General features: G+C 48.7%; 5 protein-coding genes; 1 reads left to right on the top strand and 4 right to left on the bottom strand.

Annotated features, from left to right (window-relative positions):
• Positions 1-83: 83 nt before the first annotated feature.
• Positions 84-1443, bottom strand: GSTUM_00007327001 (uncharacterized protein; the record flags this gene model as incomplete). XM_002839342.2 has 2 exons in its annotated part: positions 84-1092; positions 1153-1443. 2 exons carry the CDS (start codon positions 1441-1443, stop codon positions 946-948), a joined length of 438 nt encoding a protein of 145 aa, XP_002839388.1. The 3' UTR covers positions 84-945.
• Positions 1444-1732: 289 nt separating this feature from the next.
• Positions 1733-2698, top strand: GSTUM_00007326001 (uncharacterized protein; the record flags this gene model as incomplete). Its single annotated transcript, XM_002839341.1, has 1 exon — positions 1733-2698. One exon carries the CDS (start codon positions 1733-1735, stop codon positions 2696-2698), a length of 966 nt encoding a protein of 321 aa, XP_002839387.1.
• Positions 2699-3213: 515 nt separating this feature from the next.
• GSTUM_00007325001 (mitochondrial 37S ribosomal protein RSM19) lies at positions 3214-3565 on the bottom strand (the record flags this gene model as incomplete). Its single annotated transcript, XM_002839340.1, has 2 exons — positions 3214-3461; positions 3523-3565. The coding sequence occupies 2 exons, from the start codon at positions 3563-3565 to the stop codon at positions 3214-3216; spliced, it is 291 nt and encodes a 96-aa protein (XP_002839386.1).
• Positions 3566-5151: 1586 nt separating this feature from the next.
• On the bottom strand, positions 5152-7236 carry GSTUM_00007324001 (uncharacterized protein). XM_002839339.2 has 3 exons: positions 5869-7236; positions 5777-5802; positions 5152-5723 (listed from the first exon to the last, which is right to left on the bottom strand). The coding sequence occupies exons 1-3, from the start codon at positions 7117-7119 to the stop codon at positions 5345-5347; spliced, it is 1656 nt and encodes a 551-aa protein (XP_002839385.1). The 5' UTR covers positions 7120-7236; the 3' UTR covers positions 5152-5344.
• Positions 7237-10676: 3440 nt separating this feature from the next.
• Positions 10677-13281, bottom strand: GSTUM_00007323001 (uncharacterized protein). XM_002839338.2 has 5 exons: positions 12360-13281; positions 12195-12222; positions 11569-12159; positions 11124-11494; positions 10677-11063 (listed from the first exon to the last, which is right to left on the bottom strand). The coding sequence occupies exons 1-5, from the start codon at positions 12560-12562 to the stop codon at positions 10871-10873; spliced, it is 1386 nt and encodes a 461-aa protein (XP_002839384.1). The 5' UTR covers positions 12563-13281; the 3' UTR covers positions 10677-10870.
• Between the last annotated feature and the right edge of the window lie 4347 nt (positions 13282-17628).

Here is a 17628-nt window from a genome sequence, read left to right as displayed (position 1 = left end):
AATTTTCTTTCGCCCTTTCCTCTCTCTGCTTCCTCAGGTTACATATCACGCTTCCTCTCCCTTTCCTCCCCCCCTGTTTCTCCTTCGCTTGTCAAAATTAGAATATCCAGAACTTAGAAATATGAAGTTTGCTCATCATGTGCTATACAGAAAAAAGCTATCGATAAGAATGGTGATAAACTGTCCCGTTCTGTTAGGGAAATAAGAGCTGACTGATTTTTGAGTCACTCTAGGACGATGGGTGTATTTGCATCACTCGCTGATATCTCCTGCCTTTTCTGCGGCGGCGGGTTCGCGCCATCGGGACCCGCGGATGGATAGCTCTCCTTGCGCTTTGCACCAGGGGTGAGGGAACCCTCCGGGTTATTCACCATGCCACCTGCCATTAGCTTTGGAGCTCCCACTGGGGCTGGGTACTGGGTGCCAGCGAGATTGTCCATAGAAACGCCACCACTCCCCTCCCCCGCCTTCTCCTTCTCCTTCTCCTTCTCATCTCTCTCCCTCAAGGACTTGAAAAACTTCTCGGCCCGGCTCTCGGTGACACCAGTCTTTTTGGTCCTCATCTGATCCTTATCATGGACGACATCGAATAAACCTTGCTCATCGATAACGTCAATGCCCAAGCTCCTTGCCGCTTGAATATCCGCTGGGTCCGCGCCTTCACCGACGATAATGTAATCGAGGGGCTTCTCAATGGGGACTTTTTGACGTTTGCCTTTGCGGAGGAGGGCACTATCACCAAGTCAATTCTCGCTTTCTATATATACCTGCTGTGCGCGCGCGCGGGGGGGTGGGGGCGGGGTGGGGGGGGGGCGACGAGGGAAGACATGCCCGCCACTCTCTCTGACAATCTCCTCAACCTCGTTTATCGTCAACCACGGCAGGGTCCCGAGAACGACGAATACCAGATCTTCAAGACACCCGGGTTTGGCAAAGTTCATGCGCTTACCGATCGCGTTGCTGCGGATGTAGGAGATAAAGCCGGGCTCGTAGATGTGCCCGGTTTTGTTGCCGCCGTATATAACAAAATAAGTGCCTTCGGAGCCGGCTTGGAGGGTGTGAGTTGGAGTTTCGTTTTGCTCTGCCATTCGTCTGGTTTGAGTTAGTAGGCGGGGGGCGTGACGAAAGGGGATGGGAGGAGGGAGGATGTACCCGCCATGACTGATGATCAAAGCTTTTGCTTCCGCCTCTGTGAATTTTCGCAACTGACCTTCGAATTTCCAGGTTGTCTCTTTGAGGGCTTCGGTTTCCCAGGGGTGGAGTGTTGTCGTAGCTGCCATAGCTGTTGCTGAGGAGGAGGATGCCATTGTTTCTGATGGTGGTAGTCGGTACTGGTGGTAGCCAATACGGATGGTGGTGTTGGTGGTGGTGTTTGCAAAAATGTTTGCAGGAGGTCAATTGCGGCTTTTGGGGATCTCTGAGGAATTTACTCGAACACTCCATCCAACCACTCAGGGGTGAGGCCTCGGGCTTAAATGGAAGGGGGAGAGGGCTAGAGTGAGACAACGTGACTGAAGGGATGGAAATCACCCATGACGTAGGTGACGAGCTAGTTACCCTACTTGCCAAGACTTGTGGGGAGTGTCGGTGCTCGAACCTGAAGCCCAGGACTCGAGTAACTTACTCGTAATGGCCCGGTGGGCCCTTTGGATTTATCGTGGGAACTATTTTTCGTCATCGTAGTGCTGATATAAAATATCTCACGTCGGCGCCGAACTGCTCACTTTTCAGAATGTCGCCTTCACGGGGCCTTATATTTGCAAGGACGGTATCCCGCGCGCACCAGCGACAATTCCGGCGCTATCAAAGTACTTTCAGAACCTTCTCGGGCTCGCAAATACCGGTGCAAGTCTACATCTCCAAATCGAATAATCCGTACCTCAACCTCTCGCTCGAGCACCACCTCTTCCAGACTACTCCCCCCAAGATTGCCACTCTTCTAATATACACCAATAGTCCGTCCATCGTCCTGGGACGGAATCAGAACCCGTGGGTCGAGGTCAACCACCCGCAATTCGCCTCGACCTTTAACCCTCCGCTCATCGTGCGCCGTCGTTCTGGCGGTGGTACGGTCTTCCATGATCTGGGTAACGTGAACTACTCCGTCGCCATGCCGACATCCGCCTTTTGCCGTGACAAGCATGCGGAAATGGTCGTGCGTGCGCTGCGCAAGCTAGGTGTCGCAGAAGCGGTGGTGAACAAGCGGCACGACATCGTGATCTTGCCGGACGGGATGACGGTGGAGGAAACGAGGTTGACTCGGGAGGTAGTGGGTACCAAGAAGGTTTCTGGGAGCGCTTATAAGCTGACTACCCGCCGGTCGTACCATCATGGGACAATGCTCTTGGAGAGTAGGTTGGAGGATGTTAGGGGCTATCTGAGGAGTGCTGCTAGGGAATGGATAAAGGCTAGGGGGGTGGATAGTGTCAGGAGTATGGTTGGGAATGTGCGAATTGAGGGGGGGAAGTTTGTGGGGGCTGTTGTCGAGGAGTTTGGGAGGATGTATGTTGGTGAGGAAGGGATGGAGATTCTTAAAGATGCCATGGCGAGTAGGAGGGATAGGATAGATGGGGAAGTGGGGGTTTGTTGGGTTGGAGAAGAGGCGGGCGAGGTTGAAGAGGTACAAAAGGGGATTGCGGAGTTGATGGTGAGTTCTAGAGTTTATGGGAGGGTTTTATATGCTGAGCTTGTGGTGTAGTCTCTGGAATGGATTTATGGACAGACACCGCAGTTTACGTTTTCTGTGCCGGCGCCGAAAGCGGGTGACGAGTCTATACCGCCTCTCCCTCAATCGAAGGACCCACTGCTAAGGGATGTTACTACTCCGCCTGTATTACAGCCCCCCGAAGGCTCAGAACTGGAAATAACAGCCAATAAAGGTATTGTTCAGTCTGCATCACCCCCTCTGGAGAATCTTGTCGGAAAAAGATTTGATGGCGGTATCATCGCCGACGAACTCAGGGCCAGTGGTAAATCACCCTTGGGAAAATGGGTTGAAAGTGTCCTTGGCAGAACCCCATGGAGCAGTATAGGCCCTTAGATGCCGCACCGTATGTAACAGCCCGCTACTCTCGCGTAGCCCATATCATGTACTAGCACAGCACATACCAATCTGTAGATCACCCAGGGAAAAAATACTAAAAATGAATGAAGATGCCCCCCACTTCCCTAATGTATTTACTTGGACCACCGATCCTTCTCTCATCTCATCGCTTATTTGTTCTTCGACATCTTATAATTGAACTTCTTCCGTGTGGGCGCAAACTCTCCAAGCTTGTGTCCGACCATCTCCTCCGTGACCATGAACTCGACATAATCCTTTCCATTATGAACTTGAAACCGCTGTCCGACGAACGGGGGAATAATAGTGCACGATCGAACGTGGGTTCGGATCGCCAATGGCTTTTTTCCCGGCTCCAGGTTCGACAGGTCCTGAAGGGGGTAGGGGACGACGAACGGTCCTGTTTATGGCGGATGTCAGCATAAATTGAGGATGGTTATCCTAGCAGGGGCGGTTATCACCCTTCCAGATGGAACGCTTCAGTAGTGCGCGTGTTGGGAACATGTTCGTGAATGGAGGAGAAGGGGATGGGAGGGAGGATTCGTTGTTGGATGATGATTGATGCGGTGAGGAGAAAATTAGGTTTGGAGATCCTGGGACGGGCGTTGCCGTTATGTTGCCTTACGCGCCTCGCTGTACTGAATAGTACAGTACTCGTATAACTTATGGCGAACGTGGGCATGACTTCCCCCCTCTATGATACCACGATATAAATGTTATGATATTTCTTTCACAAGGCATTAAGAACATTTCACAGCAAAAGGCGTCAAAGCCCCCCTTGCCTCAGAATTATTATTATTTTTCCGGAACGTCTTCGAGCTGTGCATCTCCACGAGAGCATCCAGTGACTTGCTCTCACTGCTTTAACCACTCATCAGTGAGGACCATTCAATCACGGCTAGGCAATGGCTTTTTTAACAGAAGTATGATACCTGTCCATCTCCGGGGTATGATAAACTGTACTTGATATTCTCGGCCTTTTTTTTTTTTAACCGTCTTCCATTATATTTTTTGCCATCGTAACAGTTTATCCACTTCGTCTAGTGCTCCCCCAGACCCTGGAGCAGCATATTTTTTTTGCAATGATCATTTTAATAATAGGTACGTGCCAGCATTGGACGGTTATATCTCTCCGTGTTTGGTATGACGGTTGAGGAAGGTTTCGAGGTTCGTTGACGGAAACAACCTCCTTTCTACCTAGAAGTATTAATATACTGGCCCCAGCTAGTTGCCTTGGACCAAAGACACTGTGAGCCTACCTCTCACTGAGAGAAAGAGGGTCAAGTCCTTTTCGTACAGTATGATATAATAATAATTATTGATATAAATGGCAACACTAACAAGTACCGGTATATATGTTTTTTACCAAATACCCAATAGGCAACAGTAACCATCTTTCGAATGTCTACAAATTCATTATTCGTAGCTCGCAAGCTCTAGACGTAAGAATATGGCAGGGCGCCAGTGTGAGTGACCAACCAGCATCTGGAGCCAGAACAACGGAGCGGGTTCCGTTGATACTAATACCAGCCAATGCTGGCATAAACCCGTGGATGGACGATTAGGGGGACGTCTCTTTCGCCCAACCACGAGTTCACGAGGGGTTCCTTGTTATATCATCGCTAAAGTAACGATCAGGATTCAGTGGTGCAACTTAAATGTTAGCAAACTCCATTCGTTCACCCCCCATCCTTTCGTCTCCCGTGAGGCCTTCCCCCGGTAAATCACCAAACGTTTCCCACCTATCACCTTTCTCATCGTGGCAAAGCCATATATCGCAGCTACACTGTTTGGAACTCCATCCATCCAACCCCATCCCGACATCTCCCGGTTCACGATCCCGAGTGACATACCATGAAACCATCGATTTGTGCTTTAGTTTTCTGAACTGATTCCATTCTGGGGGTCTGGGGGGGTCGGAAATTTGCTCGAGCGATGGTAACGGGTATAGGGGTGCGGTTGAGGATAGAGTACTTGATTACAAGTGACCAACGAAACGGATGATTAACGGACGAAGGGGTGGTATGGTGCTATCAGAATTATTATAGTGGACTGCCCGGTAGAGGGCACTTGCACGGAAAGTCTGCTCATGGAAGAATTTTTAATGTAAAGGTGATTGCCATACTCCCTGTGGGAAAAAGAATGAAGAGAGAAGGGTTGTTCGCGAACATAAATTCACGCAAAGGAAAAACGAAACTTAAGTTAACCACACACTCCGCCAGCTGCTGCGGAATCAAAAGCTAGCAAAAGACGCGGAATTCCTCCCGTTCCTTGACAAAAGCATTAAAATCCCACCTTCCCCTTCCACCATGCTTCTATCTCCCCCGCCCTTTCAAACGGAATATTGAAAATCGGGTGGTGCACCTTCAACCTATCGCTCTCCACTTCCTGTCCGGGTAACAGGTCCTCCTCGGTAACGTCATCTGGCCACGCTGGCATATCCTTGACGATTGCTTCCGCCACGTTCGGGGTATTGCTGGGTATGCGTGGGGAGTAGCGCCATAGGAATGGGGCTGTGAGTGGGAGGGGGGGATCTCCGGATCCGCGGTTTGGGGAGGGCGGGGGAGAAGAGAGGGGGATGGGGGAGGAGGTATAGTAGAAGTAGTTCTGTGTGCTGGCGAGGCCGAGGAGGATGTAATTTGAGTGATAGTAGTCTGGACCTCTGGTTTGTGTTAGTTGCTGGTTGGGACGAGGGAATGGGGGGGGGAGACTTACTTCCTAGGTTTGTCACGAAGGCCACCCTTTGGGCTTTGACAGCAGTTCATAATATACCGTGCCAGCCCCTCCCTGCTCCAGAGACTTCCAACAACCTCCTTCTCCCCTAGTTTTTCCTCGTTTTCATCCTGCGGGCCGTTAATACCCGCTTCGATCAACGCCCAGCACCCCCCGACCCAGGTAGAATAGCACCCGTCAACAAGTTTGTTCGTCCGCCCGCTGAACCCCCCCTCCGGAGCGTACTGCCTGGCGCTGAGCCAGGAGATCGCGCGGTCCATGTCCAAATACTTCCGCAGCACCACCGCCGGCTCACCAAGAATGCACAATCCAGCAAGTGTACAGAACGCGTACCCACCGTGCGCTTCGTTCCCGTTCGGTGTGGCGCCGAAACCACCTTCGTATGTTTGACAGCGGCCGAGGTATTCCTTTGTCCCCTGGGTCAGGTTTCCAGAAGTGGGGAGGCCAAGGAGGGCTAGAATTACAAGTGCGCAGTAGACGCCGCGAACATCTTCCTCCCCACCAACACAGACTCTAAAACCGCCCGATTCCCAGTCCTTAATCTCATGAAGCCAGCGGAACATCGCTCTTCTGTCTACTATTCCCAGCGCCTCCCCATACTCCTCATCCCCGTCCTCACCTCTCCCGACAACAGCTAGCGCCAAAACCGCAGCATAACTAGCCGTAACATGCGATACCTGTCCATTCCCGCCACCAAAGCCGCCAGATTCGTTCTGTAGTGGTTGGAGACTGCTAATCACTCGCTCCCTATACTTCCCCACGTCAACCCCCAAACTCACCAACCCCTGCAAACACCAGTAAATTATCCAAGGCCTCGACGCGTCCAGCGCTACCATCTCCTCGCGTAACTTCCCATTCTGAACACCGAGGACCCCGCTCTTGAGAAAGGCAATGTGCTCGCGCCGGCTTAGGATAGGGAATGGATCTGACGGGTTGGAAAGGTATTTCATGCAGATCTCTGCGGTGGAGAGTTGTTCTTTACTGGAGAGGGTTTTGAGCGTGTCTTGGAGGATAGGACGTGTTGTGAAGAGGGCCGGAGTAGGTGGGATGAGGGATTCGGGAGGGGTAGTAGCGGTGGTGGACATGTTTTGGTTGTGATAATGGGGAAAGTAGGGGTTTGAGGGGTTCCAGGTTTGCTGGGAGTATGTTGGTGGTGGTTGTGCGGAGGATAGGATGTCATCGAAGACTTCGCTGGGTGTAGAGGGAGTTCTTGTTGTCGAGTTGGAGGGGGCTTTTGGCGAGGAGGGGGAGGAGGTGGCGGACATTTTGTTGTGCGTGAAAAAGACTTTTGGTCGTTTCGATCGGACCCGTAGGCGTTGTGGCATGAGGGTAAGTTTGATGGTGGGATGGGATGGAGTGTACTGTACCGGCAGGATTTGTTTGCCTGGAACAGCCTGTTGTGGTGGGTGGTGATGAGGTGAAGTTGGCGGGGTACAGTGCGGTAGATTGCTTTGCTCGTCTACTCTACTGTAGGTCCCGGCTAAGTTACCGATAGCTTTCTTTATTGGGGAGCAACTATTTTAAGGGAGAATAAGCGAATATAGAACAACACTTTAGTTATTAGTATTATTCCTCGAAAAGCTTTTGCTTTATTTCATTAGATTGTTTCACCCTGTCTTTGTGAGGGTGGTTTAACTTGTAGCTTATGCCAAAGCTGTCTGGTGGTGTTGAACTCTCCAGCAAGAAATTTCCCGAGTGATTTTCCTTGGGACTTTCTGATCTTCAAGAGCTGCTGCTGCACTGGTATGGTAAGACATACATTTCCCGTTTAGTGCTCTGCTCGGGTAGTAATGTAAGGGTCATGCATGGTAAGCTGACGGAGAAAGCAGCCTTCCAGCCGACCGAGCCATGGTACTGTACGAGGGGGGGGAAAGAAGTAGTGCGACACAGTAGCAACCGCTTCCCACAAGATCGCAACTCTACTCCCAACCCCCATCACTACAATACTCACTCTATCCCCCACCACCTGCCAAACCATTTCAGAAAAGCACTATGAGGGTAAAGGGAACCTGTTAGGAATACCAGAACCCGATACCTAGGAACCACCATAAGTAGGGTAACCCCACTCGGAATCGGAATCTCTGGTCTCCAACACTCCCTTACGGGGCCCATGCGTCATCATATATATTAATCTCAGTTGCGTCCTGTGACTATATTACCACAGAATTGAAGGTGTTAGAATAACACTGTATACGTTGTCGCCGTCTGTCCGACTGGATCCTGTTCACAGGATATATGAGAGGGGACCTTCGGCTAGGTCTGGGAAGTGGAACAGAACGATTCTGTCAACTACTCAGAGAGTTACTTGGCTCCAAAGACATGATACCTTTGGCATGGGCCGTAAGTAATGGGACGATTTCGCACAAAGAGATGGTATCAAATGGTAAAGGATCTCTACTAGAGACCAATACATTTACATCCACCAGAAGAGTCTAGAACTCCAAAAGACACTACCAAAGAAGCCAACGAACTTCACGGAGTGTTGCAACTGGGTTTCGGAACATATCGTAATCATGGGGTGATTCTCAATACTACAATGGTTACTGAAACCTACTACCCAGAGAGCAACCAAGGGTTGCCGACCGAGGGATTAATTACCTATCTGGTAGAATAGCTTCCTACGAGTTGATAGGAAGTCATCCAGAGAAAATCTATCGGTTGGATATGGAGTTACAAAGGATCGGAGTCAGACAACCTACGATAGTTGTAATGATGACCACCTTTGCAGATATAGCCATGGATAAAACTAATCATTTTATCAATGGTGAAGACAATTGGAGTCAACTCAGTTTGACTTAAGAACTAGGCCATAAGTCTAAAGACTCTGCTGATTGGGATATTACTATAGGAGACAGTACGTTTCCTAAGAAGAAATATTGTAATTACCGAAGAGGGTGTGATGGTTTTCAGGGTACACAGGTGTTTGCACCTTGGAAGAAAACTTGATGTCGTGAAATACGATTGAAGAAGTACATAGTTGTATGATAAATAGATGTAGTCCGCAAACACTCAGACGCGGAATATAAATATCGAAGTACCTCCCAAGCTTTAGACATCATCAAGCAATGGAGAAGAGACCTTAACAATATAATATTATTTTTATGATTCTACCCTACTTTACCTATTTTACTTCGCTCCTAGTAGTCATAAACGAAACGAGCAAAGTCTGAGCCTTCCTAGACAATCTCCGTCTACAGAAATGAATCTCGATTGGCCTAGGTAACTTTGAAGTCTATCAAGTTGTCTCCGCCTAACAGAACCCACAGAAGTGAGCGTAAGTAGTTTAATTAAATGAATATGTACATAAAGTTGAAATAATAATAAAATTAAATGATTTAGCGATTAGTCCACGAAATCTTGAGGGGCGGTGATCGTTGAGGAAGAAGCGACAGCGCTTTGAGCGGGAAACAACGCATGATGACCGGATCCGTATTATTGCTCTCCGAGAAATAACGGAGTGGTCTTTCAGAAAGATAGCTGCCAAATTGGAGGAAAAAATAGGCCTTAAAGTTCACCATATTACCTGTGCTCGTATCTATCAATGGTATCGGGAAACAGGTAGTCCTTCCAACTACCAGTGAACAGGAAGACCTCCAATCTTCCAGGAGTCTGATCTACTTGATCTAAAGTCTTTTATTAAAGAAGATAAAAGAAATAGAAGACTCTCTTGGGAGGATATTAAAGAAGAGAAGGAATTAAAGGCATTATCCAGGACAATTAGGAAGGCAGCTAAGAGTCTTAATTTAAATAAAAGAAAACCACGCAAGAAGTAAGTACTTTAATGAAGATTCAAGTATTTACATAACTAAAAGATATTTTAGATGGGGATTGCGCCCTAAAAATATACCAATTAGATTTGGTTGGTGTATGAGAAAAAGAGCTTGGAAACTAAGAGACTGGTCCAGAATCATATGGACTGATGAAACCTCATTCTCTACAGCTGGATTTGGGCAGAGAGGATGAGTGATAAGAGAACCTTCTGAGGAATATGATCAGGATTGCATTGATGAGGTCTGGGAGTCAGGAAGGGAGACAGTTATGGTATGGGGAGCCTTTTGTGGGGATTTGAGGTCAAAGCTAGTGGTAGTACCAGGAAAGGTTAAAGTGGATTCTTATAAGTATACTAAGTATATTCTGGATCCAGTTTTAATTCCTTTCTGGCATGAGTGTTGTGAGAGATTTGGTTGGACTAGGGTTGTTGAAGATGGTGCACCAGGGCATAAAGGGTAGGTTCTACCTCCTTATAATTATTGTATTTTCTGTTTTTTGATATAGAAATACTTGCTTAAGAATATAATCTAACTACTGGTTTAATCACAGATATTCTACAAAGTGTAGAAAAAGGAATGGGGTGGATATATTGCCCTGGCCACCACAGTCACCAGACCTGAACTTAATTGAAAATATTTGGGGAGATATGGAAACTTACTTGGGGAAAAGGTATGGAAGAGTTGCAAGCAAGGAAGAGCTAATCAGAGCTGTGGAAGAAGCATGGAAAGCTATTCCTGATGGAAGGTTTATGGATCTTTGCAGAAGTATGCCAAAGCAGGTCAGAGAGGTTATTAGAAGAAAAGGGCGCCAAACTCATTATTGATTTATGATTTTCTTTTTATTTTACTTTAAGGAAATACTAAGCATTTTTTAATTTTATCTCCTTTACTTATTTTATTTATTGAATGTGGTTGTGGAAAATGGTAGTACTATATGTTGTTGATATTGTTTCCGTACGGGAATTTGTGTTGCACGGGTGTCGCATTACTTTCTTCCCCCCCCTCGTACAATACGGGGCCGGTGGTCCCTGCGCTGTGAATGGGGGCGACTTGAGCGTAGCCATACTCGTACATGTCGGAGGCGTTCTCACGCTGTCCTCGTAGACTAGATCACAAAGGAATCGCCAGTAATTCTGAGTTTTCAGAAAAAAAAAACATAATTTACTGGATGCCCACACATGGCACACCCATATCGCTGGCAGGGAAACAAGAAACCAAACAACATAACACAGAAATTTCGTTTCATTGTGTAATATCATATCCACTTTTCAATCGTGGTTCTACACCACATGACATAGCAGCATCTCTAGACCTGCACAGTGTTAAGCACTAAATAATCCCAAAGCTCATTCGAAAAACGCTTCTTAATGTCCTCCAACCTCCATCCTTGCGCATCCCCGATCTTCTTCAAGGCATCCCTAAACTCTGGGATCTCCTTCTTGTACGCAACATTCTTGAGATACTCCCTAGCCGGAAGTTTACCTAGCTTCAGCCCCTCCCTGCTCAATCCGTCAGAAAAACCGTGAAACCTAAGCATGGAAAGAACGGGAGTAACAAACCATTCCTTGGCCCAATGTGGCCTAACATTCAACTCCTGCCCATAAATTTTCCCGTAACTCATCCACTTGTCAACGAGCAGCTGCAAGAATGGCTGCCACTCTCCATCGCTAACCGCGTCGGGGATGGACAGGACCTCGATGCTTGCTGTTCCGTGCTTATTCCCGCGTTGGGGTGCCATGATCATGTCGCTATCCGCCATGATGCGGAGTTCTAGCGTTAGGCGCATGGGGGATTCGGGGTCGGAGTAGACGAGGCTTATGGCATCCCACCAGGCACGCTGGATGATTGTCCAGTCAGGCTTCGAGGGATCGTCTTTTCGGCTTGGGATTGGGATCTGGAGCTCCATGTCCCGACAACGCATATTTTGGGTCTTTCATATTTTTTAAAAAAAGCTCGTCAGGATTACTTTCTCCTCGTAGGGAGGGGAAGGGGGGGGGACCTTACACCACGTCTAAAATGCAATGCATCTGGCATAGAAGTCTTAATTTCAGCATCGTGTTTCCCGAAAAATTGGGGGGGCAACGCAGCCATCGTGAGCGTCGCCAAGAACTCCGCCTGCCAGCGTCCTGGGATTTCCTTGAAGAAATTCGTCTCGACGATGACTCCTCCAAGCCATCCCTGAACCCACTGGAGCCAGACCTCGAATGTGGGTGGGTACTCCTTCGCGCCCTGCTGGTCGTCCACGGGATTCCAGCAGTGCACCCATGCCTTTTGCTGGAACGGGAACCAGAAGAATTCGGAATAGTAGTCCTTCTCGACACGCTCCTCGAAGCGCCTGGTAGCCTCGGCGAGCTGTTTTTGCGTGAATGTCTTTTTCAGAGCAAAAGGGACATCTTCGGGTTTCAGAGGGGGGATGGCGAGATTGATATCTGGCTTCTCCGGACGCATCACTGCGTAGGACATTGGTTGGAGCTCCAGGGTTAGATGAGTGACTATACCGAGAAGGCCGAAGCAGCCTGCGGCTGCTTTGAGGAGTTCGGGGTCTTTGATGGTTTGGTGGACGCCGTTGGCGTCGACGTATTCTACTTTGCGGACCTGGTCGGAGGTGGTCTTGTGTTGACGCCCGGCACCGTGACAGATGGGGGCGTTTGTTCCACCCTGCAGCATCAGGGTCAGTGCAAAAAATTCGCAGCGATTTCCCATTTGGACTAAAAAGAAGGGTGCTATACCATAGTGACTCTGTTCCGAGAAGAAAAATCAGCGCGAGTGACATATTATGATTTGGAATCGAAGACTTACTCAACAAGGATAACATCCATCGGCAACGCCCAAGTTTTGTGCTCAATCTGCCACCTCCTAAACTCATCCGCGGTGACCGCAGAGCCAACACGAACGCATTTATTCCCCGGCTTCGAAACAGGCGTAAGGTCATCAAGTTGAATACTCTTAAGCTCGTTCGATGCATTCGACTGTGGAGGAGGAAACAGCGTCGAGTCATCCGGAACCTGCGTCGCCTTCTGAATATTCAACAGCGAGACCAAGATCTCGTTGTCGGCGGAGAACATGGGGGCCCAAGTATGTCTGTAGCCACTACACCTGACACGGATGCCCTTCTCCTTGGCGTACTTCACGAGGTTCTCCAATCCAAGGATGGTTGTTGGAACGAACGTAAATTTTGGTTTATTCCGTACTGTCAACCCCCAGTTGTCGAAGTTCTTATCGGCGTACACCTCCATGACCTTTTTCCCGTCCTTGTCCTCATAGATCTTGGGCACGTTCTCCCGCCCAAGGCTGGATTCCAGGACACTGAAGTGGTGGATAGCAGCGGGGCTGGGAAGGACTTCGAACCCGGACTGCGTGACATCCGATGCGGAATGGCCGTCTATGAATTTGTCGATTTGCTCTCTGACCCGGTGGTCGAGGATTTTGAAGGATTGTTTGTACTCCTTTGTATTTCGGAAGACTTTCAGGAAGAGCCGGAGTTGGGTCTCTGTGTCGGCTTTATGGTCGCGGACGTCTGAGACAAGCTTGCTTAGGTCGTCGAAGTCGATTTTGGGGAAGTCGTCGAAGAAATCGGATATGTGGTCGAGGATTTCGCCAAGAATCCAGTGACCGTTTAACTTGCCGGTGTCTGGGACTGGGACTCTGTTTGGCATTTTTGGGGATGATTGTGGAGCAGGAGGATGATGGCTTATTCTTTAGGTGCTTACTTGCGCCTTGAGAGTACTGGGGGCATAGTGGATATTACATTGCTGGAGATCCTCTCTTTATAGATCCTGAGTTTTAGGATCCTTGGGGGCTTTCTACCTCAGCCGTGGCTGAAAATGAGTATGAGAAAATCATACACGGTACCGGTACTCTAAGACCTCCATCGTCCAGTTCTTTAGGAAGGGGTGTAATCTTATGCTGCCATACAGGCAACCAATGGGGCAGGTGAAGTAAGTGAGCCTCGTCCCGGTTTTGATTGCTTACCCATGTGAGCTCCCATTCGGCGCATCCCGTGAACAGCCAATTACGAGGGCTTGTTTATATTGAGGTGGGGTATCATGGAATACCGGTACTAGTATAGCCAACTGATAGAACTACTGATATGGGTGCCCAGATGCAGCTACTTGTGCAATACAAGGCCTTCTGACTGATCGGCGGAAGGAGTGAGAGTTGATACGGTAGTCTACCGTACCGGTATTGCGCTTTTGTCAGTTTGAGGCGGATTGGGGGTGTCATAGGGCTGTGGGAAGGTTAACGATACGGTAGCATAGCGCACATGTTGGCATACCATAATGGTGTGCGAAGTTCAAGTGTCATGTTTCTGTAGGAGTATCATACCGGTACAGTACCAGCTGCCAGTATTAATGAACAAGCGACAGTGCTACCAATAACCATACTCGAGCACCGTACAGCAGAAGAAAGGAATACTGGTGCAGTGCTCGGGAACGGAAGGCAGATTTCGTCACACTTTATGATACGAGGATCTCCCACGTGCTCTATCGCTTAACCCACATTTTGTGCCTTGGATCAGCTCTGACTCGAGCAATGCATTCGAACACCACCTCGATCAATAACGGGCGGTTCTTGCCGACGTTGCGGGACGGTGCCGTATTACGCCTCCAACCCCCCCCCGCACCAGACTCTTGATAGTGCTATTACCCCACATATTGTATCCACCACAAACCTTCTGGGTATGATACTGCAATCCACAGTTTTCAACAACAGAGCGGTCAAGTCCCCGGCCCTCATTCAGCCGCGGAGAGGGGGTGGCTGGCAAAGTGCGCTTCCTGCGCTTGAACCCCCCCCCCATCCTATGCCGAGCATACATTCCCTACCTGTACTGTACAAACAGATTCTCGGGGATGTGCTCGAAATACCGGTACCCCTCATCCTCTAACTTAACCTTTGTTTTTTTTCGAACATAATGCTTTAGCCGTGCTGCAGCTTCGGTGAGGCGAACGGAATACAAAATTTACCTTGAGAGTTTAGCTTCCTGTATGGTATTGCTACAAGTAGCCACGGCATTCAGCTGGAAAGTTGTCGCAGGAGAATTGTGGGGGATTGGGTGGGCGGCTCGATCGAACGTGACACAAGATCATTCATTCACTGCATTCGATCTAGGTTAGCCTACAATGAACAATACGAGATTATCATTATTATTTCGAACGGACTCGATCACAGCTTCTGGATCTCCGGGAACGAAAGGCTTGTTCGCAGAACGAGACCAGTTACCGTGAAAAGTTCGCCGTTAATTGAACGGGTCTGGAGAAGATCTTTTGCGAAACCTTGAAGCCTGCTTTTTTATTTTTTATTTTGAAAGATTATAAAAAAAGAAATCGCATCTACGATACCACACCTTATTGATAACTATTGATCCCCCTTGACGAGATAAACCAAGCATCTACCATCAGCGATTATCCTTTCCCGGGACTAAGTTTCCGTGGCTCAAGCTACTTGTATCATATCTTCTACCGTCTGCGCGATTTCTACCGACATGCTGTGCACGTGGTAGTACCAACAACCACCACATTTTAGTTCAGGAACCAAAAGGGTTTATCCTTTCCAAGCCATTAGGATGCGTGCGCTGTCGGGTCGAATTCAGACCCCGCAGCTTTACCGGAGGACAAGGGGGAGTAATTGATAAGGCTGAGATGGAGTGGGGGTTGGAGTTTGGTACCTGGGAGGATTGGGAAGGGTTGGTATATAGGTATGATTACCATGCACTTGACTTGCCTTGGGGGAGGCGCGTGGGTGGGAAGTTTTTTTGCTTTCGGGAGATTCGTGCTATTGCGAGTTTCGTAAGTTGTGCGGAACTGGTAGAGTTGAGGGGGGGGAACTGTATGAATTGTGTTGAGCATATCGAGTCGTGTTAAATATGGAACTGACGGTCTTGTTTGAGGAGTCCGTCGACAATCAAGACAGCGCTGGACCTAGTTTGCTGATAAAGCCGACAAAATGTCGCCGTGAAGCTGTTGGAAAAAGTCTAAGACACCTTAGTTTCTTCCCCTTCGACTCGCTGAGGTTTTGTACTGTTTACTTATGAAAGTCACAATACCGCATGTGGTGCTTTGGGGCGGGTGGGTAGTTGCTGGCATTGCCATTTCTCTGCCGCGGGGGTTCTGGCGGTCCTGTGGGAGAAGAAATGTGTTGGTAAAGAGGGGGTGGTAGAGACATGTTTTATGGGTATCATAGGATACTTCAGATAGATGAGACCTTTGTCTGGCCTGGTCTAGTCTTACTGGACGGAGCATAATCACCCCGGTAGGGAAATTGGTGTAGGACAGCTTACAGTTTTTTGGCAGAAAGGATATCAGGTCTTGCTATGGTATCGGTATCACCTTGGCCTCGCACGCTCAGCAATGACGAGCCGGGGATAATTCATCTGTCCCCCCCGCATTTCCTTTTCCCTATCACATGGCATCACTCGATCACTCCCACCAGCCACCTACCACGACCTATGATATGTACCACCCGGAACACCCAGATAGCCGAGCACCCAGACAACCTGGCACATGGACCAAAGCCAAGGACCCTGCCCGGGGCTATCCACCCTAAAATCCCAAAAAGCTCCTCTACTCGAGCACGTATGATACCTCATTCGTAACCGTATCTCCGTTTGAAACTTTCTACATATGATGCCGTCCATATTCCCGCCGCTGAACAACCATCAAGTATCATACAACCACGTAGTCGAGCTGATATCGATTGCAACCCAAATAGCTCACCCCAGAACCACCACAGTTCCCGTTCCACCCTAAATTCCCGTCCATAGCTTAGGCACAGGCCATAAGCGCCCTCCCGCGTTGTTCGACAAGCGCCCACTTTCTCACCGGTCGAGTGGGATGTGGCGCCGTAGGTATGATCACAACAGGAACGATCCTATGAATTGTGCGGATTTTGTCTAGCTTAAGAGGTGCCGTGTTTTGGCTGGGGGCAGGGTACTGTACCGGCCCTTACAGTAATTGTCTGGGTGATTTTTCCGGTATACCGGAATCGTTGAAGAGTGTTTTACTTGGGCATCTCAGAGGAACCGTAATGGGTCAGGAGGACTAGATGAGGCAGTGTGAGCGAGAATTATTTGCCTTTGTTCTCGCTGGCCGTCTTATCAGTCTTCATCGGAGGAATGGCCTTTTACACCTCCCCCCCGCACCGAGTTCAATTTCCATTGTCCAGGTTACGCAGTAGGAATATCACATATTAGGACCCGTTTCTATGAAACGGTTGAAATCCGTGTTTAACCTAGTATTATCTATTTTATTCGCAGCTCGCGTTATAAACGACACTTGTGAACGGCGATACCATAAGTCGAGCATTCGAGTATCATACCGTACCTCACCTCACCGCCACGGACAGGTATGCTGCCGGCTGGTAGTGGTGTGCTGGCAAGCTGGGTAAGTTGAGTGGGGAAGGAAAAAAGAAGAGAAGTTGATTTCCCTATTTCGTGATAACCGCATGTTTTTTTTTATCCGGTCCTCTTTAGTTACTTTAGTCTAGCACCGACAAGTTGTAGATCTCGTGCTCTTGTAAAGCGACTTGTTTTTTTTTTTTTGTCTTAATTTTTGATTTGATTTTAGGTATCATACCGCCTAGTACAGTACTCGTATAGAGGTCTCACACCACCGGTTCACCACGGCTCGAAGAGGCGGTTTGCAGTTCATGAACCACGAACTGGAAAAATGAGCCATAGTTTGATGCTAGCACCGGCTCTGGAGGTGATAGTCTACTCAGGCGGTTCAGAGGGTGGTGGTAACACAGTTGACTTGCGCAAGAGAAGGAATATCCATAGTCAGTCAGTCACCAGCCACTAGAGATGAAAATCTTATTAGCGTAAAGGTTTCTCCGTACAACGAATATTCAAAACGAGTATGATGGTAAAATCTTTTAATTGATCTGTGATAGGAGGTCTCACTCCATACCGCACCGAACCTGCTAGGACGGCAGTACTCCGTACGCATCCCAGACCTGGACTACGGGCGTGAGACCCCCTAGTTCTCCTAGAGGATATGATACCTTCCCCTCGAGGACAGAATTATTAGGCGCTGTATTCTTGGCCATTGAGCCATATCGAATACGGTG

The sequence above is a fragment of the Tuber melanosporum genome (assembly GCF_000151645.1).
Source record: "Tuber melanosporum whole genome shotgun sequence assembly, scaffold_35, strain Mel28".
Classification (NCBI taxonomy): Eukaryota; Fungi; Ascomycota; class Pezizomycetes; order Pezizales; family Tuberaceae; genus Tuber; species Tuber melanosporum.
This window is presented reverse-complemented; position numbering and strand designations above follow the sequence as displayed.